Source organism: Acartia tonsa, chromosome 12 (genome assembly GCF_053477335.1).
Source record: "Acartia tonsa isolate MP-2025a chromosome 12, ASM5347733v1, whole genome shotgun sequence".
NCBI classification, from domain to species: Eukaryota; Metazoa; Arthropoda; class Copepoda; order Calanoida; family Acartiidae; genus Acartia; species Acartia tonsa.
The window spans coordinates 36,689,116-36,712,105 of NC_137271.1; the positions used below are offsets into that span (position 1 = coordinate 36,689,116).

General features: G+C 31.7%; 2 protein-coding genes and 2 long non-coding RNA genes across 18 annotated transcripts in view; 3 read left to right on the forward strand and 1 right to left on the reverse strand.

The window, feature by feature from the left end:
* LOC145333091 (uncharacterized) overlaps window positions 1-12,733 on the forward strand; it is a 13,259-nt gene extending 526 nt beyond the window's left edge. Inside the window, exons 2-19 of one of the 3 annotated variants that reach the window (XM_080178249.1) lie at window positions 264-309; window positions 534-625; window positions 1,202-1,279; window positions 1,600-1,706; window positions 2,190-2,260; window positions 2,525-2,633; window positions 2,892-2,944; window positions 3,363-3,433; window positions 4,280-4,352; window positions 4,906-5,031; window positions 5,545-5,629; window positions 7,520-7,586; window positions 8,085-8,184; window positions 9,094-9,175; window positions 9,451-9,491; window positions 9,570-9,612; window positions 10,400-10,560; window positions 11,669-12,733. In XM_080178249.1, the coding sequence (XP_080034375.1) occupies window positions 264-309; window positions 534-625; window positions 1,202-1,279; window positions 1,600-1,706; window positions 2,190-2,260; window positions 2,525-2,633; window positions 2,892-2,944; window positions 3,363-3,433; window positions 4,280-4,352; window positions 4,906-5,031; window positions 5,545-5,629; window positions 7,520-7,586; window positions 8,085-8,184; window positions 9,094-9,175; window positions 9,451-9,491; window positions 9,570-9,612; window positions 10,400-10,560; window positions 11,669-11,770 (1,507 nt within the window). In that variant the 3' untranslated portion in view covers window positions 11,771-12,733. Of the gene's footprint in view, window positions 1-263; window positions 310-533; window positions 626-1,201; window positions 1,280-1,599; window positions 1,707-2,189; window positions 2,261-2,524; window positions 2,634-2,891; window positions 2,945-3,362; window positions 3,434-4,279; window positions 4,353-4,905; window positions 5,032-5,544; window positions 5,630-7,519; window positions 7,587-8,084; window positions 8,185-9,093; window positions 9,176-9,450; window positions 9,535-9,569; window positions 9,613-10,399; window positions 10,561-11,668 lie in introns of all 3 variants that reach the window. The other 2 variants (XM_080178248.1, XM_080178250.1) reach the window with 2 other exon arrangements.
* GCS2alpha (glucosidase 2 subunit alpha) overlaps window positions 1-22,990 on the reverse strand; it is a 220,187-nt gene that overhangs the window by 93,330 nt on the left and 103,867 nt on the right. The gene's annotated exons all lie outside the window — the stretch shown is intronic.
* On the forward strand, window positions 14,208-21,644 carry LOC145333101 (uncharacterized). Of its 4 annotated transcripts, none has more exons than XR_013884453.1 (13): window positions 14,208-14,523; window positions 14,928-15,279; window positions 15,691-15,733; window positions 16,074-16,162; window positions 16,488-16,716; window positions 17,047-17,140; window positions 17,484-17,541; window positions 18,096-18,237; window positions 18,721-18,817; window positions 19,911-19,984; window positions 20,578-20,635; window positions 21,073-21,162; window positions 21,525-21,644. It is a non-coding gene; the product is annotated as an uncharacterized LOC145333101 (long non-coding RNA). The 4 variants fall into 4 exon arrangements; XR_013884455.1 differs by having other exon boundaries at window positions 16,491-16,716; XR_013884452.1 differs by having other exon boundaries at window positions 15,702-15,733.
* Window positions 22,032-22,976, forward strand: LOC145333102 (uncharacterized). Its single transcript, XR_013884456.1, has 2 exons — window positions 22,032-22,570; window positions 22,848-22,976. It is a non-coding gene; the product is annotated as an uncharacterized LOC145333102 (long non-coding RNA).

A 22,990-nucleotide genomic window follows, 5' to 3' on the forward strand; every position in this document is an offset into this window, starting at 1 on the left:
CAGCTTTGTTTTTACGCCAGATATCCTTTTCAATAGAGAAGCACAGGTTTTTTTTCCCACATTATTGGTGTTTAGATTCCCCTCTCAATCTAAAAAGATAATGTCCTAAAATTTGAACATTCTGGCGGGGTAAAATTAAATTGATAAAAAAAAATCTGTCAACCAAATAGAAAAGGTTAACTTTGTCTCTGCATAATATAAACCGCTCTTTACTGATGGGTGTATTATTCCTTGCTTTACAGCTCATAATGATTTATATTTAGGATATTATTGGCTGCCCTCAGTAAATGGTTTAATCATATTTTTCAAGTAAGCTTTATTTTTTAAGATGGGGTGAAAATAAACCAGTTTTGTTGCCCCGAGAAACTAAAGGCCCGGGATAATATAATTAATTTAATATTGTCTCTGTAATATGATACTATTCAGGATTTTTCAGTATGGCTGAAAACAAGTTCTCATCCAGCGGATATCAATCGGATTTTAAGTAAAACTAAAAACAATTTTTTATGATAAATCATTCTTTTTGTATTTAGATATCAGAAACAGACGAAGAATTTCTGACAATAATACTCAAGGATTTTTCCTCATTGGAGATTTTACCTCTTCTTGATTTCGTTTATAGGAGGTTAGTAATTTTTAAAAGCAAATATTTTCTATAATAAGGTTCGGTCTTTATTTCTGCTCGTAACGGTTAGCTCTTAACTTTAATTTAAGAAGGTTAGAATTTTCCTATCAACTTAAAATTTGCATGATGATTCCTGTATCCGTTATGTACGATTTCATAAGCGTAGCAACTCTATAATCGTTACCAGAAAGACCTTATGTCCATTTTTTGACAACTTTTTTTGTATAATATCTTTATCCTATTTAACTGATTTTTGGAATATTGATTCCTTGAAATACAAGGTACAATATTATCAGCAAAGCATCTCCATAGTCAAGCCCTGAAAGTTGTACCAGCTGCTGCTAGGTCAGATTCTCGACATAGCAAGAGTTCTGAGACGCCTTAACCAAAATCAGGCTCTTCTTATTACCATGCACATCAAGACAAAGGTCGTGCAGTTAAAGAGTTGGATGCTATTGTTTGTAGTTTATTGCCTTTGGTCTTACTACAAAGTTTTGGCCCTATGTTTACTCAACCGTTCCCAGAGGTAAAAAAAAACAGGTTCAGACAGAGATATAATTGACTACTTTTGTTCAGGTGTGATAGCCTCAATGTTTGCACAACTGTGATAAAAGATCTGTACCTGGATATATTTCAACCGAATTTCTCTGCCAGGCATATATTTACAACCAGCGGCTGCGCCCCAACAGGCTCCTAGGGTAGTTTGAAGAAGGTGGAATGAGGGACGGGGTGGCGACCCTATTAATTTTGATTTTAAAAGAAAATTGATTTTCTAATGGCTTTTTCTTTTGGGAGGGTGTTGGTAACCCCCCCCCCCCCAAAAAAAAAAAAAAATAGTTTTTAACCTTACCAGGACCTATGAGAAGTTAAATGTTATGGAGAACCATGTCAGATAATCTTTTAGCGATATCCTTTAGTATATGACAGACTTTTAGATATACATGCATGTAAATATTTGTTACACATATGAACAGAAAATCTAGCAAGCACTCAACACATGAAATAACGGAACCCAAGGATGAACCAAAAGTGCCACCTGAAGACGAAAATAATATTGAACTCAAATCAGATGATATTCTAGGTTTTTATACAAAACATTTAATTTAAAAAGAATCTTTTGATTTGCGTTGTACGGACTTGAAAACTGATTTTTATACTTGCTCTTAGAACCTCTATTTACCCTTAGATAGGTAAAATTTAGGGATCCAAAGGCCGATTAATTTATGTACGTCCCCAATGATGACACACAAAATTACCCCTTCTATTGATTACAATTAGTGGTTGAAATGTGTAGACACTGTACTTAATTAACCAACCAATCGAAATTCAATTAAAGTCCCCAATGTAGTTAAGTTATTGTAATAAACAGCCCAATGTCCCCTCTCTCCCTGGTCAAATTACAGAAGTTTTCACTTAGGGTCCTAAACCCGGCCTTTCTTCCAATAGAGCGAATGGGGATGGAGGGATGGAGTTTACAAACTCGCATTAATTAAGATATTATATGAATTTCATCTCAGTTTTAGAAAGTTTTAAAAAAATATTTTGTATAAACATTATTTCATAGATGACACAGACAAAACTTGTTTTGACACTGATAATCTTGATGATGTTCACAATTATGACGACTTCTTTCAGGTTAATATTTTTTGTCAGGTATAGTACTGTGGCACCTAAAAAATATTTGGATTGAACTTTTTCTTTAGTAACTTTTAATTTTTTTTTATTGGCAGAAATGTTTGGATAGTCACAATTCATTAGCAAAAATTCTCTACGTATGTCTGTTAGGTAGTCTTTTCATCTCTAAAAATAACTTGAAATGATAATACCTATTACCTACAAAGAAAATATTTAAAAAAAAAAAAGTTTTTTCTTAGTAGAACTTATTCTCTTTTATTGTAGGAGGAGGTTAAACTTGAACCTGATATAAACTTAGAACACACAAGTAAAGATAATTTAGAAAATGAAAAATCTGCAAAGATAAAAAGAAAATCTACTAAACCAAAATCAAGTAAGATTTAATATATTTTTGCTTGGTTTTATATTAAAGGTGCAACTTCTTTTACTTTTTTCCTTAAAATCAAAAATTGTAAATGGGGGAGAGTCTACTTTCCCCCCCCCTCCCCTCCCCCAGTTAAAGTGTCCATAGAGGCCTCTAGGGGCGTAGCCGCTAGTATTTATAAAAGTATCACATTACTGTACATACTATTGTAGCTCCATTTAGATATTTGTATAGAACACATCTAAAAAGAATTACTTTTTATTTTAGAAAGTAAACGATTAAAAGAAGAAGATAGAAATTTAGATGCAGCTTTTGAAAAGGTAAGCTTTGTTACGGATAAACATCTGAAAGTGAAAGATAAATCAATAAATCAATTATATTCTGTGGTGATTTCATACAATGAATTATTAATATAATTAAAAAATTATGCCTTCTGAAAATAAACAATAAGCCATAATAGTCTAATCAAAATTGTATGTAAATTTTTAAGTAAAATTGTTGTCAAAAAGGCTTAAAGTCAACATGTTTTAAATAGAAGTACGGACTTTTTGGTAACGATTATAGAGTTGCTACGCATTCTAAATCTTACCTTATTACTACAGGAATTACCAAGCCAAATAATGTTTGAAATCGATAGCATAATTCTAACATGCCTAAATTAACGATAAGAGCTATCTTTTACGGACTAAACGACCCTCATAATAGAAAAGCTTTATATTTAAAGATATTTTGTTTTAGGAAGGTTTTAATTTTGAGGTTGACTATTGCCATATTTGTGATACGGAATTCAGAGACAACAAATCATTTAGGTAAATATTTAAATTCATTTTTAATTCAACATAGGTATTTACTATTTAAGACCTAAACTTATGAGAAAAGGAAATTTTTTTAAAAATATGTAGGTACAAAGCAGCGTTTCGGAGCCGTTTAATTTTGATGCGGCTCCGGCTCCTACCCTAAAATTAATATATCAAATTTTGTTCATTATTGAATTTGATAAAATAAAATAAATAATATAAAACATTTTGCTTTTATTTGATTAAAGCTATATAAAAGTAGAAGGATGTGTGTCTATTTGTTAAGTAACAATAGTTTTTCAGTTTATTATATGGAAATAGACCGTTGCCAAATTACTTTAAAAAATCATTTTTAGCTAATCTGGAGCCGGAGCCGTTTTTAACGAAAAATACGGCTCTGGCTCCACCAAAAATGTTGCTGCTCCTGGCTCCGGCTCCGAAACGCTGGTATAAAGTATAAAATCTTAGTCATTTTGAGCACTATCTATAAAGAAGGTCATGATTTATGGAGGATCTACTTTGTTGAAAACTATTAACTTCGCCAATAGCATTTGTACGTATTCGAAGTGAGAAGTAGCGCGGGGGTGACCATACCTCATATTTTTTGGATATATGCAACATAAAAGTCTGTTTTGTTTTCACAAAAACAGCATGATGACTATTTTGGTAATGCCTAAGTAGTTGATTTCTATCTATTGCAATTTAAAATTATATATATTAGATGGCATTCTTGTAATTTATGCTTGCAATCAAACTTTTTAAATGCACTTCTTGCAACTCAATTGGTTCAAGGGTTAGCGAGATATTAACGTCAATGAATTATTTACATTATTTTTAAGTAAAAACATTTTTGTTCAGACGCCATGTGTACAATGTGCACGCACCTAAGAAGACTTTCAAATGCGAACACTGTGATTATGTCGCGACCAAGGTATGTAAATATTTCTAGTAAATAACTTTTTAAATCCCATCTCTTTAACCCTCGGTCAAGTATGACAGTTCCTGAAAAAGCAGTTTTTCGGTGTTTAAATAAGGAAGTCTGCGTGAAAATGTTTAACATGTTGATTTTTTATAATACATTTTCATAGTGATATATTTGTTTTACTACCATATTTTTTTTTATTGGGAATTCCTTGTCCGAGTAGACACCATGTAATAAGGGAATGATCTCTAAAAAAAACCTTAGTACGTCGATTTTAAATATCCTGTACCTAGGCTATTTGTCTATCAATGTTCGTTTGTTAGTCTGATTTGAATGTTATTATCCTTGTTTTTGACAGGGATCTTATGGGATATGTTGATAATTTGATATATATACCCAACGATGAATAAAATAAAATTACTCCCTCTCCATAGACTGAGATTATTGGTTGAACAGTTTGGACACTTATAGTAAAACACCGTGGTTATAAAACTTTGTGCACCAGTGTAATTTACATTCCAATATCCCCTCCCTCCATGATTTTGTTGTTGTTGTTGTATAGGATCCAGGAAAGCTAAGAATTCACATGGCCATGAATCATGGAGGAGAAACAATGAGATGCAACATGTGCCTGTATGAGACTCCAATCCTTAAATATCTCATCAAACACAAGAAAAAGATGCACGAAGTAAGTTTTATTCATTTTTAGGCAAAGCTTTTCTATAATTAGGATAGATCCGTACGTCCGTAATGAATAAAGCTACTTTCGTCAGTTTAGGCATTTTAAAATTATCCTATCGGTGAAAATGCAGGGATTTAAAGGGATAAGACAATGGCCGTTAATTTGATGTACATCCAAAACGGTGATATACAAAATTAAAAATCCATAGATTATAAAAAACTATTTGAAACGTTTGGACAAACCAATCAAAATTCACTAAGTCACCAAAGTTGTCAAGCCAACGAATAAGAAAAGTTATTTTTAAACTTTGGGGACTAGTGTAATAAACAGCCCACTGACTCCTCTATCTCTGATTAAAATGTAAGTATGTCCAATCCATTAGCAATCGGGGAGGGGTTAGATGGGGGGGGGGGGTCATTATTTTAGCCAGATGCAAGTTTTACTTTAATAAAGAACATGAAAGTCTGGTGTAAAATCCAAGTAATAATAATAAATCGATTTAAATTATCTTTTTTTTAGGGACTAAGCTACAAATGTGATAAATGTGAGCATACAACAAATCATAAACAATTACTACAACAACATATTAAAGTTAAACATGAAGGTAAATTAACAAGTTTTCCAGTATGGTCTCGAAAACGGTTTGAGCCATATTGAAAAATCAAGTATCGTAGGTATTACAGACAATTTTCCACGAATAATAGCATAAATATATAAAAATAACAGTTTTGTGTGCCCTGGCCTTCGGTCCCTCGGGGCTAACAAATTTAGATTTATCTCTAAATTATTTATTTTACTATCCGCGGAAAGCTGGGTGGCTATAATCCGTTGCAATAGATAATTATTCTACTCAGTTTTCATTGAACTATTTTCAAAAGGTACTAGAATGATATTAACGGAGCATTGGAGGGGTTAATTTTTTCCAGGGTTAATTTCTCTTGGAATGGTTGTAGTATCCTTTCCCAAAATACTTATAAAACCTTCTCAGGTGTTATGAAAAGTTACACTTTAAGAGAAAATCAAGCGAAATCCTATGGTTCATACAGACAGACAGACAGACTCTAATAAGACATCCTGTTACTTTTATAAGTTACTTTTATATTAGGATTATATTTAAAACAATTTATTTAATTTTCAAAATGTCGTCTTTGAAGCTGAAGTACTGATGCCGCGTCCATAACTTTTACTGTCAATTTATCTTCCCCTTTTCTCTTCCCTCTCTCCTCTCTTAAAGCCCACAACAACAAAGTCCCCTTCCCTTTCTATCCGTCTCTCAGAGGAGACTGGTCCTTTCTTTCTTTGTGTTGTCTCCCCCCCCTTTGTTCTGTGATATCATATAAAAATCAAGGTGTTTTGTCAAATTAGCGAATTCTTAAAGCTTACAAATTGTTTGTGCAAATATCATATTTATTTTTATCCATACAAAAAATTAGCAGCAAACGTTAAAAATCAATTATTGAATTAAACTGGTTTTTTTTTTTGGAGGGGGGGGGGATTGAGTGTTGGCAAAGGAGATTATTTTTAATATATTTAAAATTGATTCTTTATTATAGGAACTACTTTAAAAAATATTTTAAGAAGATTGTTATAGCTTTTGATCAAATGATAAGCTTTAATTTTGCAGAAAGGGAAAGTAATTTAGGTTTATTTACATTATACAAAACCTTATTTTGACCTATACTATTTATCTACCAACAAACAAAAAACATAAACGAAGGATAAAAGATTAATTATCATTCACTGCCCTGTCCATGTTTCCCTATACAAGAAATGTATTAACATAGACTTTTAAATAATTAAAACTATAATTGGCTGAACTGTTGGCACACTGAAAAATCAATACTTTACTGCTATGTAGCAGCAGCTTAAACAAACCTCAGTTATCTTGATAAAAGTTACATCATCTCAAACTAAAAAGCAAGTGTCTTGCATTTTTTACTTTAGTAAGGTATTTTTTGAAAATTTACTTAAGAAAATAATATATAATATTAATTAAATGTGTTCTATTGAATATTAATGGAACAGTTTTTTTTTTATATTTTATTTTATTTATACTTTGTTTGGGTATTCAAGTTAAAAATATCACATATACCTACATAGGATTACGTAGTAAAAAAAGAATATTTTACAAATCGTCTATAAAAAGCTCTATAAAGTTGGTTCTTATAATCTTATATATATATATATATATATTTAATTTAATTAGACATTCCAATACTTTCTATTGTCTAAGATGGAGTCACAAACATCGGAGAGGACACCTAACATATTCTAACCTTTGTCACTCCTGCGTTTGTCCACTCTGACTTATGTTACTTCTACGATTGTCCTTGAACCCTATTAGGTCCTAACAATCACATTAAGATTTACCTACAACATCTCGTCATTAAAAATAAAATTGTCTTGTGAAAATTACAGAATATGAAGTAATAAGCAAGATAGTTCTCTTTAGGTGTATAATATTCAATAATAATGATAAGATTATTTTTTTTAGGATTTAAGCTAAGCTGTGATCAGTGTCTGTATACTACTGGCGATCCAGGAACTCTTAAGAAACACAGGTACCTACTAGGGCTGGTAATCCGCCGAATTTTTGGGTCGGATTCGTATTCTTACAAAAATCCGCCAAAAAAAATCGGACTAATCCGCGGATTTATTTAGATGTTTGAGTTACCCTTATTTTGTAGCGCAGCAATTATGCAACATAAAGATAGTCTTGAGTGAATGTCTTTCACTTACTTTTGCTAAATATTCCTAAAAACGGACATTCAAAAAGACCTACACATTAACAACAAAATAAATATAAAAAGATTAGGTAGCAGCTACACCAAAGAAGACATCTTGAATCACTTTAACCCACCAAATTAAATACCAGGGTGGTAGTGGATAATTTTCTTATTGAAATGTTTGAACTACCCTTCCCAAGAAAAAAGAAAAGAAAGCGTATTTGAAGCTTCACTTTAAGGTATATCGGTCCAACGGTAAGCAAACTAGGTTTAGTCATACAGACAAACTTACTGTTACTTTGGTATATAGAATAATTGATAATTATCATCTAGGTTAAATAAGCATGAAGGCGTGTATCCATGTGACGAATGCAGCTATGTGGCCAATGCAGCAAATAATCTTAGCAGACACAAACGGGTCAAACATCAAGAGGTATGTTAGCAAATTTTATTACATTGTGTTGACGGGTAGGTGCTGTTCAATAAACTGCAACAACTGGCTAATACTCAAAGAACACATTAAGAAAACTTGTAACCTTTGACAACCAACTCTATAATTCCTTAACCCTTGTTGAGATATTTAAAGTGTCCTTGAAACAGCATAATGAAGCATTTAAATTTTATTATGAATTGGAATTGATTGCAAAAAGATAGAAAATGTGGTTGTTATCATGAGCGTGCTTTCAACGGAGGTATTTTCCCCCCTTTTGTGTCTAAAGTTTGTTCATAATTTGTCACTCAATCTCTATACAAAGTGATTCGCACGTTTATAGAATTTATTTTACTTTTTTTAATGGACGTTTTTATTTAATGAGTATTCATCTTGTGTTTATCACAAAGGGGGAGTTAGGTTGTGCTAAAATTCCATAGAGGCGTGAATTTTAAGGCTTTAAAACAGTAGTAGAACGCATACATTCACTAAATATGTGTATTCCTTATTGAATAGAACCATTGACAAAAAAAATTATTTATTTATATTTAGTGAATATTATCGTTCTACTACAGTTTTTAAGCCTTAAAACTCACACCTTTACGGAATTTTAGCACAACCTACCTCCCACTTTCAATTTGAATGTGTAGTATATATTCATTCTTTAAATGTTAGAGTAAAACAGTAGAAGGGGAAGGGGTTAAATTACTGTATCTCCCCTTCTTCCAAATGACCTTGTGCCTTCTCTCAATTGGGTCTTTGAAAATCAACCAATAGTGTTGGGAATATTAACACATGCCAAGTAGCAGAAAACAATTTGCTAGCAGAAGGAAAAGGCCTTTGGAAAAGTTATCTGTATACTTTATATATACTATAGATCTGTTCTTTTATTTAATAATATTTTGATATCAGGCTGAATTCCTTTGTGATAGATGCGACTATAAAACTGGAGATAAAGGTTGCCTCAAAGAACATCAACAGATAAAGCATGAAGGTATACAATCAAAATTTTTAGTAATTTTAAAAAGGTCTTACATCAGTTGATTGAATCTTCCTGAATATTTTTCTTTTTTACTTTTTATTTAAAACATTTCCTAGGAAGTTTTGAAACTTTTTTAGCCTTGAATATTCTTGCTTTAAACAATTCTTGTTTGAAAATTAAACATTCATCATAATAATTTCTATGTAAAAATAATTTCCTTGAGTAAAAATATATTTTTAAATGGACAACAAATTTCTATGTTTTCTTAATGTAATTTTTTATGTTAGGATTATTGTTTCGATGTGAGGAATGTGATTATTCAACTAAAGCTAGATCTAGTTTGAGAGTTCATAAAGAGACAATACACTTAGGTAGGTATTTAAAATATTTAAATTATTAAACTTAGGCTAGATCTAGTTTGAGAGTTCATAAAGAGACTATTCACTTAGGTAGGTATTTAACTATTTAGATTATTCAACTAAAGCTAGATCTAGTTCAAGAGTACATATAGAGACTATACAGTGATACACTTACGTAGGTATTAAAATATTTAAATTATTAAACTTAAGCTAGATCTAGTTAAAGAGTTCATATAGAGACTATACACTTACGTAAGTATAAAAATATTTAAATTATTCAATTAAAGCTAGATCTAGTTTAAGAGTACATATAGAGACTAGGTATACAGTGATACACTTAGGTAGGTATTAAAATATTTAAATTATTAAACTTAAGCTAGATCTAGTTAAAGAGTTCATATAGAGACTATACACTTACGTAGGTATAAAAATATTTAAATTATTCAACTAAAGCTAGATCTAGTTCAAGAGTTCATATAGAGACTATTCACTTAGATAGGTATTTAAAATATTTAAATTATTAAACTTAAGCTAGATCTAGTTCAAAAGTTCATTAAGAAACTATACACTTAGGTAGGTATTTAAATATTTGAATTATTCCATTAAAGGAATTGAAAGTATTTATATTACTCAGTGGCCGATAAACTAATGTAAATTGCCAATCCCAATGATGATCCACATAATTATCTCTTCTGTAGATTTAAATTAGTACCAGTTGAAACGTTTGGACACTCAACTTATTGAATTAACAAATTAAAAATCAATAAAAGTCGCCAAGTTGTAAAGCCAACGAATAAGAAAACCTTATTAAGCTTAAATGACTAACTTGATAAACAACCTTATGATCCATCCTCTATGTTATTCCTGTTTTGTCTAGGAATCACGTATCCCTGCGAAGATTGTGAGTACGCGGCCAAAACAAGGAAAGATCTGAGATACCACCGTGCCAGGAAACATGATGAGGCTAAATACAAATGTGATTTGTGCGACTACGGAGTTGCTGCCATCTCACTCTTGAACCAACACATTATGTTTAAGGTATGTTGGGTTCTCTATTGTTTAAAGTTGTCAATAAAACCTTACAGAAAGACGAATTTAGACATACAATTCTGTGGTACTGCTAGGATCTTAATAAGGGATAAGATAATGGACGATAAACTAATCTAATAAATAAATTATCTAATGATAAACAATATTAGCCCTTCAATACTGTACAATTATTGGTTGAAAAGTTTGGACTCTTATTATTTTGGAACTGGCCTATCAAAATTCAATAAGAGTACAGAAAGTTTACAAGCCAATGCATAAGATAATAAGGTTTTAAAACTTTTGGTAATTTGGGTGTAATTTATTCTCCTATGTCCCCCCCCCCCCTTCCTCCCTGTTTAGAGTTTATTACAGTTTGCAATTTATGTATATTTGTATATTATCCAAAATTGGCATTGAATTCCTAAATTTCCTATTAAAGGGGGGGGGGGGCGAAAGTGACACTTTTTGAAACCAAAACTAAAAGTCAACAAAGGAACTCAACTAAAAAAAGAGTTACAGATCTGAGATTTTGCATGGCAGTTGCTTTTTAGGGGTACAATATGGAACTGTGAAGGAACGGCGGCGGAACCGCCGAAAACCGCCGTTTCCCGCCGAAATTTTTTTGCCTTTTCTCGGCGGTTTTCGGCGGTTGCGCCGCCGTTTCTTCACAGTTCCATATTGTACCCCTATAAAGCAACTGCCATGCAAAATGTCAGACCTGTAACTCTTTTTTTTAGTTGAGTTCCTTTGACTTTTAGTTTTGGTTTCAAAAAGTGCCACTTTCGCCCCCCCCCCCCTTTAAAGGGGTAGTTTCACGAAATGCATTTGAACTTAATTTAGTGAACCGCATATTTTTTGCTAGTTAATGGGTTAAACTATATTTATATAGCATATATATGAAAGAATTTCAATTTTCTACCTAGTAGTTTTAAAAATATCAAGACTTTAAAATCGTCTTTTTGTGATATATGCAATTTAAAAAAACGATTTTCAAGTCTTGATATAAATGCCATATAAATGTAGTTTAATCAATTAACCAAGAAAAAATATGCGGTTCACTAAATTAAGTTCAAATGCCTTTCGTGAAACTACCTCTTTAAACCTAATTATTTTTTAGCACGAGGGAAAGAAGATATACTGTGATGTCTGCCCATACTTTGCAACCTCTGCCCAGGCTGTTAACAAACATAAGATAAAAAAACATAATATTATTTTATAATATTTAATGCTTAGGTACCTAGTATTTTATTCGTTTAGATATCACAAAAGTTAAAAACAAAATATCAAAATAATAACATAATGAAACCAATTGCAATTTAAAATTTGTACAGAATCTTTTATCAACAATTCTACTTAGGTATCATTTGCATACTTTTTTAATAACAAAATTGATTTTTATTCTAGAAGATAAATTAACTTTCAAGTTTTTATTTACAAAAAATGTATGTTAGTTACAATTCAAATCAGTATTATTACCTATGAAACTTTAAATGAAAAATAAAATTTGAATTAAGTACCTAAATCTTTTTCTAATTCATAACCTACTTAGATAGGTACATACTTATAGGAATATTAAATAGCACCTAAAGAACAACTATTTTTTTCTCAATCTTTTTTTTCCAGTTATTATAAAAACTTGAAGCAATATTTTTTTTGCATACATTACTCTAATGTATGACTTAACTTTCAAAAACTCCGAAGAAAAGAAATGTTTGTCTAGTTTTTCTGTATGTGGCTCTTCTGTGTCTTTAGTAGTTTTAGCAGATTTTAGTTTTGAGGGGTAGCAGATAAGGATTGTCTGCGACTGGGCTTATGTACCCCTGCTGTACTCTGGTAGAACCACTGGTCCTGTCTTGCAACCAAGCAATATGGCCGGTGTAGGAGTACAGTATCCCAGTTATCTGCAGTCTAAATTAATTATTTTACTCTGCATAATCCAATAAAAAAAACTCAAAAAAAACCTATGGAAAAAACAACAATCTTCAAACAAATTGTTGTAAAAAACATTAAAAAACTAAGAAAAGAACAACAAACTACAACCCAAATGTTGTAAAAAAAAGTTTAAAACGAACATAAAAACCCAACAAACTATGAAGAAAAATACAAAACAGCAACAAACTACAAACCAAATGTTGCCAAAAAAAGTTTAAAACAAGATACAAAACCACCAAAAAAAAACTTTTTATAAAATCTTATAAAACAGCAACAAACTACAACCAAAATGTTGTCAAAAAAAGTTAAAAAGCATCTAGAAAAACTTCTAAAACAGAAAAACAAAACAAGAAAAAAACAACAAACTACAAACCAACTGTTGTAAAAAAAATTTAAAAATTATGAACAAACTGATTAACAGTTGTTCAACCCCCATTATAAAAACAACTTAATTGTTGTTAAAGAAAACATAAAACAACAAAGTAACATCATTTGTTGTATAAAAATACAGTTTTAAACTGTTTAAAAAAAACATTACTAACCATCTTTGTGACGTGTTAACGTGACTGTGAAAGAGAGCTGAATGTATGATGATAATTAAAAACATTTAAAATAATGTCAATGTTTTCTCAGAGAGGATTGTAATAAATACCCAACTGAAAGGCAGGAGTAATTACAATGTTATTAAAAAATATGGGTAGTCATTAACTTGTAGGGGAATTGTTTGAGAAGGTTTCCCATACCAGAACATGGAATGGCTGGTGTATTTGCGGTTACGCCCCTAGAGGACTCTTTGGGTACTTGAAAAGGGGGGGGGGGGTGGTAGGGTTATGGTAACCCCTTAACTTCTTTCAATTTTCAATTTTTAGAAGAAAATATAGAACAATTTTTGGGGGGTCATTTTTTTCTGGGGTCGATTTCTTTTGAGATGGTTGTGGTATTATCCCCCAAAATAATTTTAAACCTTCTTAGTACCTATGAGAAGCTTTATTGTAAAGGAAAACCATATCGGTTTAGCGGTTATGGATTTCCTTTAGTACAGAAAGACATCTTGTTCATATTGAATAACTATGTCTGGATAATTTGAGCCAGTTTATTCAGCATGATTATTGTAATTACAACTGATCTGACTAGGGGACCTAAAAGCATCTTCTCATGAGAGAGCAACCTGTATTGGCATGTTGTGCAGCTCTACACCCCCCTGAATGCCGCCAACCATGACCTGGCACATCAACAAACAACCCACCCACACAGGAATTTAGATATTAAAAATAGTAAGATAGGGGGGGGGGGGATTTCTGACACATTTTCGTAAACCTGGTATATAGGCTTTATCTTTGGACTAAGAGGATAGGTTATAAAAGATAAAATCATTCTTATATGATGAATTTTCCCAACCTCCCTACCTTTTCCAATGACCTTTTTCGTCTTCTAGCAAATTGTTTTCTGATACTTGGCTGTGTTCATATTCCCAACACCATTGGTTGATTGCAAAGACCCTATTGAGAGTCGGCACAAGGTCATTGGGATGGGAAGATACAGTTATTTAACCCCTTTCCCCTCTAGTGTTTTACACTAAAATAATACGCCCCTAGATTTTAAGACTAAGGATTAGTTAAAGTTTATTTACCTGTAATAGTTAATGTTATATATTAAATCATAATTAAAATGAGAAACCCCAACATTCAACAGAAAAAATCTATTATAATATTTATATTGATCATCAGGATCTTGATGTAACACACTAAACCTTTCCTGGCAACAACCTGTACATACAATACAAATACAGATCCTGTTTCTGGACACACACACACAAATACACAATCACACACAAAAACAAAAAATACAAAAAAAACAATTAAAAACCGCTTAATTGCTATCATTATTATTATTGTTAATATAAAGAAAAAAAAACAACAAACAACCTTTTATTGGAGTACAACTGAACGTACTCATTTATATTATTATCTACCTTTTTAATCACATCAGAAAAAAATACAAAAACAAAATCTTGTATAAAAATTGAGTTTGAATCCTAAGGTAATTAATTATTTTTTTTATAAAATGTCATTTTTACACAACTTGTGTTATATAAAGTTTAGCTTTCTTAACTGGAGTATCGCTTTCAGTTTACATATGTCCCTAGTTTTCAATGGTATTTTTATGAAAACAAAATGTCTGTCTATTTCAACTTTGACATTAATTTTGAACTTGGAAAATAGAAACATTATTTCATAAAATGTGTAAAACTGATGCCTCAATTGTTTTCTGAATTTACTTTTTACTTCGTCTTTGCTTTTTATTACCGTTTACATTTAATTGATATTTTGAACTTTTCATTCAATTCCTCGAATTCTCAGACAACTGTTTTTTAATATTAGAATTTTCTTTATAAACTGTGCTAGCTAAGCCAAATTCTAATTTTAACTCCTAATGTTATTCAGGTACTGAAGACGCCACTGGAAAGCATCCTAACACAAAACCATCATTCAAACCATAGCCCGTCAAATTAGACCACAAAACCTATCAAACTAAAATATCAAACGGAAATTTTTAGAAAACCAAAAGCCTAATGATTAGATATTTTTAGATAAATGAAGAAAAAAAAAGAACACACCACACTCAACATTCTTAATGATTTAACTCTCTGCATGCTCGTGTATATTTTTACTAAATGTGTATCGGCTCTCTTTGTAACCGTATTTGTTTGGTAGCAGAGCAACTGCACGCTTTGTATTTTGTACTGTGAGGCCGCAGCGGACACGGCCGCCAGCTGGACTCAGTTGATCACGCAAGGTTAGGGGATAATATTTTTAACATGGGACACCTGCCATTAAACTAAGAAAATTAAAATAGAAAGACACTATCTAGTAACTTTTAATCTAATTTAACTTTACCTCTTTTACAATTATATAGTTATTAAAATCCCTATATAAAAGTAACAGGATGTCTGTGAGTAGCGAAGGATCTCGCTTACCACTAAACAGATGAAGTTCTCCTTTAAAGTGAAGCTTCTCTTTTGTTCAAGGAAGGTTTATCACTATTTTGTGTGAAGGTACCTCCTACTCTCCCGATAGAAATTACCCCTAGAATTCATTACAATTAAAAGTGGAGGGTCAACTGTACCCCCCTTCCAGAAAGTACCTCTATAGGCCTGTCGTCGGGGTGTAGCCGTTAAATATAAATTTTAAAAAAATATTATCCAAGAATCGCTTTAGAGATGCCAAGTTTCTGTCCATGTAAAATGAAGGTAATACAACTTTTTTTACACATGTTCCTTTATTACATGAGTTAAAAAATTGGTGTTTTCCCTCAATGTGCCTGTTGAACACTGAAACCCCACCACCTTATTTATGAAATAAATTTAAGTTGAGGGTTGAAAAATATCTGCCCCTTTATTTTCATTTAAATAAATATAATGGTGGGTTTCATTGCTCAACAGGAACTATGAGGAAAAGCTAAAAAATTTAAGAATCATCTTATCAAAAAAAAATTTTGTTGCTTTTAGCTTAACAAGAATCAAAATTTAATTAATTTAAACCATGTAGTTTTCAATTATTTACAAGTAATTTACAATCATTCGTATTAAGGTATGAATTAGTACCAAGAAGCTCAAGTACTTTGCTTAGTTGAGGAGAAAATAATAAATTATTTTTCACTTCTTCTTGTTAGTTTACAGGTTGGAAATTTAATTTGTAGTAGAACTGCTACTGTGTAAATACAGTATGTCTGTTCATCATTGTTGATTAAGTTGATTGGCTAATTGAGGATAGACTAAAAGGATATATATTAAAAAACTTTATTGTTACATTAGGATTTTTTTTAACTTAAAACATGTTTATGCTGTGCTCATATTTTTATGTTTGTATCATCTTTTTTCTTATGGTCTGTATAAAGGCAAGGTTTCATAAAAAAAATTTAGTGCTTTGCTTTTATTGATGTTGCCATTCTTGTTTTATCACTAGTTTGAAACTTAATTTTTTCTAAAATAGTATTTTTTTCAGCAGGAGCGTTTCAACTAGTTCAGTTTGGACGTTAACTGAACTGTGTCTTAACTCAAAACAACCTAAATCATCATTTTTGTTGCCACATATTACCATCTAGCGGTACAAAAATGAACTAAAATTTTGAACAAACACTGTGAAGACACATTTGCAACCATCTGAAAGGAAGTGCCACGAAACAGTTGAATGACTCTACAGAATGATTATATACAGACAACTTAAAGACAAGGTACCTAAGCAAAATATTTTTTTTTCCAAATCCTGTATGGTTCAAGGACAATCGCAGGAGTGACAAACGTCAGAGTAGACAAACGCAGGAATGTCTAAAGTATTAGGGTATTTTATATTTCTATACAGGTAGGTAAGATTATGAATATACATAAAAAAACGTTGTCGCATCTTTGTTTTTACTAAGGGAACCCATTTTATCTATAAAAGACAAGTATTTAATTAAAAAACAAATAAAAAAAACTTATATTTTAGTTTGCATATGATTATTTTGTTTTATAGAAAATTTTAATAAAAGTTAAAGGACCAGTGAAATGATTGATTTATTCAGGATTTTATGAAGATAAGTGAAAACTTCAAACCTTGCAATGAGAGTAATGTAGAGCAGAAATAAAGAAAGAAAAGAAGGCCAGTTCAGTTTTGTTGTAAGTCAACATCTCTTTATGGGCTTTTACTAAGCCAGGGATCACTTAATTTGCTTGTGGACCTCTTGTAATACCTCTAACCCTCCCTAATTTTCAAACTTGTTAGGGCTCCCTACTTCCCTAAATTGGTAGCTTCTGAACCTTCAACTTCAGGGTTGAGGCAAAATATCATAATAAATCTTAATCTGAGCCTTTTCTAAAAATTGTTTTATACGAACTGAAGACACAGATTCAGTTCTTTTATCATAGATGAAAATAAAGGGATGAAAGCCATGCGAGCCGGGGGGGGGGGGGGATTTAAACTAGATGGTCCACTTACATTTACAAGTGATTTTGCCTTCAGTTTAGTCATCTGGGTGTCTTAACTACCTGATTACAGTAGATCGTGTTTGTGGGACCAGGCACAGTTATGCAACTTTGTTACAACTCATTCTTGTTCAAGTATTTTGAGTCATTTTTAAAACATTCTGCTGATTTGCTGGGAGAGAGAGAATATGGCTGGTTATTACTCTAGTCACAAAAGTTTTATAATGTTTTCTTATTCGTTGGCTTAACAACTTTGTGGACTTCTATTGAATTTGATTTATATATACAATACATCCCCAATGAACAAAATTAAACCTTTTTGTTGAGTAATACTATTAGTCTAAATGTTTGGACACTAACAAAACCAAATTATCAAATTAACTAAAATTACCTAAAGTTTGAAGCCAACGAATAAGATAACGTAATTATACAACTTTGGGTTCTGGTGTAATTTACAGTCCATTATCCCCTTCCTGCTTATTAGTATAAAACCCAATGTTTCTTATAAATTTTATGTGAATACATTAATAAAAAGTAATCCCCTAGTTTAAAATGATTTCTAACCTTTACATGAATTTTGTTTTATATTTAATTTGAACATAATGTAAAGCTAAAAAAAAGTTGCTTAACTGGTTAACAAATGATTCAGGCTGAGTTTAAACTTGCCATCTTTGGATATTCTTGTTTGGTTATAGTATGTGGAGATTAAAAATGACTTATTCATCAAATCTTTAAAACAACAAAAAGTTAGTCCAATCCAAGCTTCAACCTTGTACTACTAACTAAAACAGGTTTTGGAATTAAAATATATGTTTACATAAGATAAAATTTCTATTTTAATGCATTATAATCTGTCTGTAGGTTATTTTTTTTTCTTTCTCTGATATAATTACGTAAATATTTTACAGAAACACAAATACCTACTAAACTTACTATGGATATGATTTTCTTTTTGAAATTCGTGGAAATTTTTCTGTAATACAATGCTATACATGATTTTTCAGTTTGGCTAAGAACTGGTTCTAAACCAGTGGATATTAATCGGTTTCGAAGCCATACTGGAAAATGATTTCTAGACGTCCTAGTACAAGAAAGGACAGTAATTTTTGTCATTTAAAAAAGGCATCAGTTTTCATGAAAACTAATATTGTGCTAATGGTGTTATTTTTCTTTCTATCTCATATATATAAGTCTGTGTCCATTTAAAATACTCCTTGCTATGAAACAGCAACAGTCAATGTAAACTTTTATTTGATTCTAATGAAACACATTAGAAAATATCCTGACCAACCAACTCTATAGTACTTGCCTGTTCTTCTATCCACCACACAACATAAACATCAGGACTTGGACCTACACACAAGTCATCAGGTATCATTCATGGATATTGAATAAACTAAAAATATATTAGTATATATGTATAATCCAGATAACTACCTGAATCCAGTGTTGGGGACTTTTTTCGTCTGCTAGCAAATTACTTCTGCTCCTGTAGCGCGTGGCTCAACGCGTAGTGCATCTGCTCGTCGTCGGGAAGGTGATAGGTTTGAATCTCGGTCCGACACCGCATCATAACTAAAGACGTTAAAAATGGTCCTACTGCTGCTATATCAGGTGCGCGACATAGTTAGAGTAGGGGGAATGCCTTATCCCAAAACAGGCGCAACTCACTATCATGCACCGTTAGGACTTCTAAGACAAAGGTCGTGCAATCAAAGGGTTGGTTGTCTGATGGGCAAATGGATGCTTTACACTGCAATCATAGGGCTTAAGGCTGACAACCCTATCTCACATCCATAAAAAAGCCACATTGTTACAGAAATTGTCAGCTGCCTATGCTCCCCCTGTGGAGTGAAAAGGGCTTGTTACTGTTACCTGTAGCGACTTGGCTGTGTTATTAATTTACGACGCTATTTTCTGATATTCAAAGACCCAATTGAAAGTCGGCACAGGGTCCACTGGTTGTGGACTTACAGTTAATTACCCCCCCCCCCCCCCTTAGTGTTTTACTTTAATGAATAAACTTTCAAGCTAATAAAGAAGCTTTTAAGTCCAGAATTAGCGCATCAGTAAAAAGCTAACAACCACAAATAAATAGTATTGTTTGCTTTTGTCAGCAGTTATTGACCCTTTATTTCATTAATATAAAAGAAGTCTAACAGAAAGACTTAAGGATGTACCTACAGATTCTAGGACAGCGGAAGATAAATTGATGTAAATATTGTACAATGTACATCCTACTGATTATAAGCAAAATAATCTTTCTGTAGATTAAAATAGTTGGCTAAGCATTACTATAATATTCCAATATAATAAAAGTATCCAAAGTTTTTAACAAAAAAAATATAGGGAAATTTTAACAAATTTGGGTACCAGTCCAATGTCTCATCCCTCCAAGGGTATTATAAAAATATTCATCTTTTTTTGTTATTTGTTATTAAATATGAAATGTTTGTGTGATTAGATGAGTGAGAAGAGACCAGTCTGGTTCAAGTAGATATTCTTAAACAGAATTGAGAGGGAGTCATCTGTCATCAGGTACGGATTAGCTTGCTAATATGGACCTCATTTATTGGTCAGTTGTTTTATAAAGTAGGATAGTAAGGGAACGGGGGGTATCGTTATCTTAGCCAACTGAAAGCATCACTTTATCAGATTACTTGAAATCTGTTGCAATATCTAAGAAATTTATGGATGACATTTTTAATGTCACTTTTAAGTCACGCACGTACAATGACGAGGGATTACTAAGGGAAGCCTATCTCTCCTTCTTGGTCAAAACACTCTTAAGGAATATAAAAACAGACAAACAACTGTTTGATTGCACGGTCTCTGTCTGGAAGTTTTAACTGTGGTGTAGTGTATGTTAAGGAGTTGTGCATGTTTTAGCCCAAGGCATTTCAAGGGTGACTTTTTTTATCGGCTATGTTTCTTGCGAGGGTTCAGGAACCACTGCTCTCCCTCTAAATAGTGATAAACCATCCCTTAACCTTAAAGAATCTTCACTACAAAGGAGAATTATATCAGTTCATCGGTTAGCGATATCCTTCGCTACAGACAGCGCCCTGTTATTTTAATATAAGGATGGAGATTGATTGATAAATTATTAATTGAATATTTTGTTTATTTAGATTATGATTGATATATGACAATATTGCCAGCTTTGTCAAATGTCCATTATCTCATCAGGTAAAAGTGTAACTAGTATCGCTCCGAACCCGAAAAATAAATTAAATTTTACTGCCCCCGACATTGAGTTTAAAACTTTCTAGACTTTTAACAAATCTTAATTGGGTTTACAAACTTGATAATATTGCACCTCAATTTATCGTCTGTTGGCTTATCCTATAATATAATGTGTACACCAAAGTAAGGTTTTTTGGTATATACAGGAATATGATAAAAGGGGTGGTTGCACGAAATGCATTTTAACTTTAGTGAATTGCAAATGTTTTTTTGTTCAATGATTTAAACTACATTTATAGGGCATATATTTAAAAGAATTTAAATTTTCTACTATGTAGTTTAAAAGATATCAAGACTTAAAAATCGTATTCTTGTGTTTTATGCAATTTATATATTTTCACTAAAACTTCACAAAATGTAAATTCTATGTATTTGTACAGATGGTGCAACTGAACGCACTGCATGGCCTGATGTTGGAGGGAATCTGATGCCAGGCTGATAGCGCCTCATCTTTTCTAAACTTTTTATAGGTAGTTTCTTTTATTGCGGTTTCCCTCAAAGTGCTTAGTCGAGAAATAAACCCCTCCCCCACTTTTTGAAATAGATTGAAAATAATAAGGGAGGGGGGGTAGTAGTATTTAGTTTGTTACTTAATTTCAATTTAGGTTAGGTTATATCGGATATTGCAGGGCACAGCAGTTATAGGTCTCACAAGGTTTCAAACATTATGATTCCTATAACAATTAGGTACGATCTAGGAAGTGTAACAACTATATAATCGTTATAAAAAAATCCGTAAGTCCATGAAAAAAAAACATTTTAAAATCCTTGTTAGTTGTTATTATTAAATCGTTCTTTATTCGCTTTACTTCATAAGTTTATTTTAATTTAGGTGGCAACGATAAGAGGAGTTGCGGCAATCAATCAACCAACAAACAAAAAAACAGGACTTGCCAAATGAAACATGAAAATTGATTTGACCTGCCGCATTAAATGAAAGAAAACATCAACACAACAATTACCTATGTACAGATGAAGCTTCAATGAAAAAGGAATGTTTATAGAATTATTTATTTAATTTGTAGAAAATATATTGATTTCATGTAGGTATTAAAAATTATAGAAACAAAAAAGGAGAAAAACACCTAATATCCAGTATACAACTTACTTTAGTCGGTCATTCCCCAAAAGACTTTTATTTATTTCTAGAGGTTTTATTATTTTCTAATATTTGTTATCATATTTCTCTATCTTCGTCTTTATTAAGACCACTGAACATCTGCTTTATAACTCACTTTAGCATTTGTCATTCCAGGATTTTTTTGCGCTTCGCTGCTTGTAGAAGTTGTCATCCTTGTTTTTGAAAAAATAAACGTAAATTTTATAAACTCAAATATTTAGAGCTGCCAAACAAAAAATAAAGTGGCTGTTACTGATAAAACTTTGCTGCCAAATTGAACTGCAAACAATCCTGATACAACAAATGAAGAGCAGCAAAGCAGTTGCCAGCCAATGTGCCTGCCAAAACAGCTGTTACAGCTGCCAAGCTGTCACAACACAACAAGAACGAAACTTCTGCCAGCATAAAAACCTGATGTTGTTCTTAAACTCCTCGTGTTGCCACTTTGTCTATTTTTGTCACTTTTTTAGAATCTTTTCTCAATTCCTGTTTTTCTTAATAACTAGTTTTTGTCATGTTCTTAGTCTCATAACAATACAATCCACCTTCCCTCCTCCCCCCCACCATAATTGATGAAAATACAATCATATCAATAATTGATTCATTGTAATAATATTGTTTCTAGTTCTGTATCCCTTGCTTATTAAATTTCCCTGATTATCGCTTTTTCTTAAATAGTTTTATCCTTTTTCCTAGATTTTTTAAAATGTGGGTTTAGTTATCCTGAGAAAATAACATCCTAGAAATTACTTTACCAGGTTATTATTTATTATCCTTTCTTAAATATTTTTTTTTTTTGGGGGGGGGGGGTGAAATTGGACTGTAAATTATACTGGCACCCAATTTATTTTAGAAGAGAACCTTATTCGTTGGTTTATAAATTTTGGGGACTTCCATTCAATTTTAATTTGGTTGAACATTGAAGAAAATACTACATTAATCCCAACGTTTTGTAACCTAGCCATCTTATTCGCTGGCTGATAAACTTTGGGTTTATTTTGTTTATTCATTTTCTTTATTTAATTTTTATTTCAGGATTTATCAAACCCTTCAAGAGCTTAGAAGAAGAAAAGCAAGATTTTTAATTTAATGCATGCTTCCAATATTGTTTAATAATACAATGTATTCCCAACATAAGTTATTAAATAAATTTTTTAATTGAAACGTCTTTTTACATG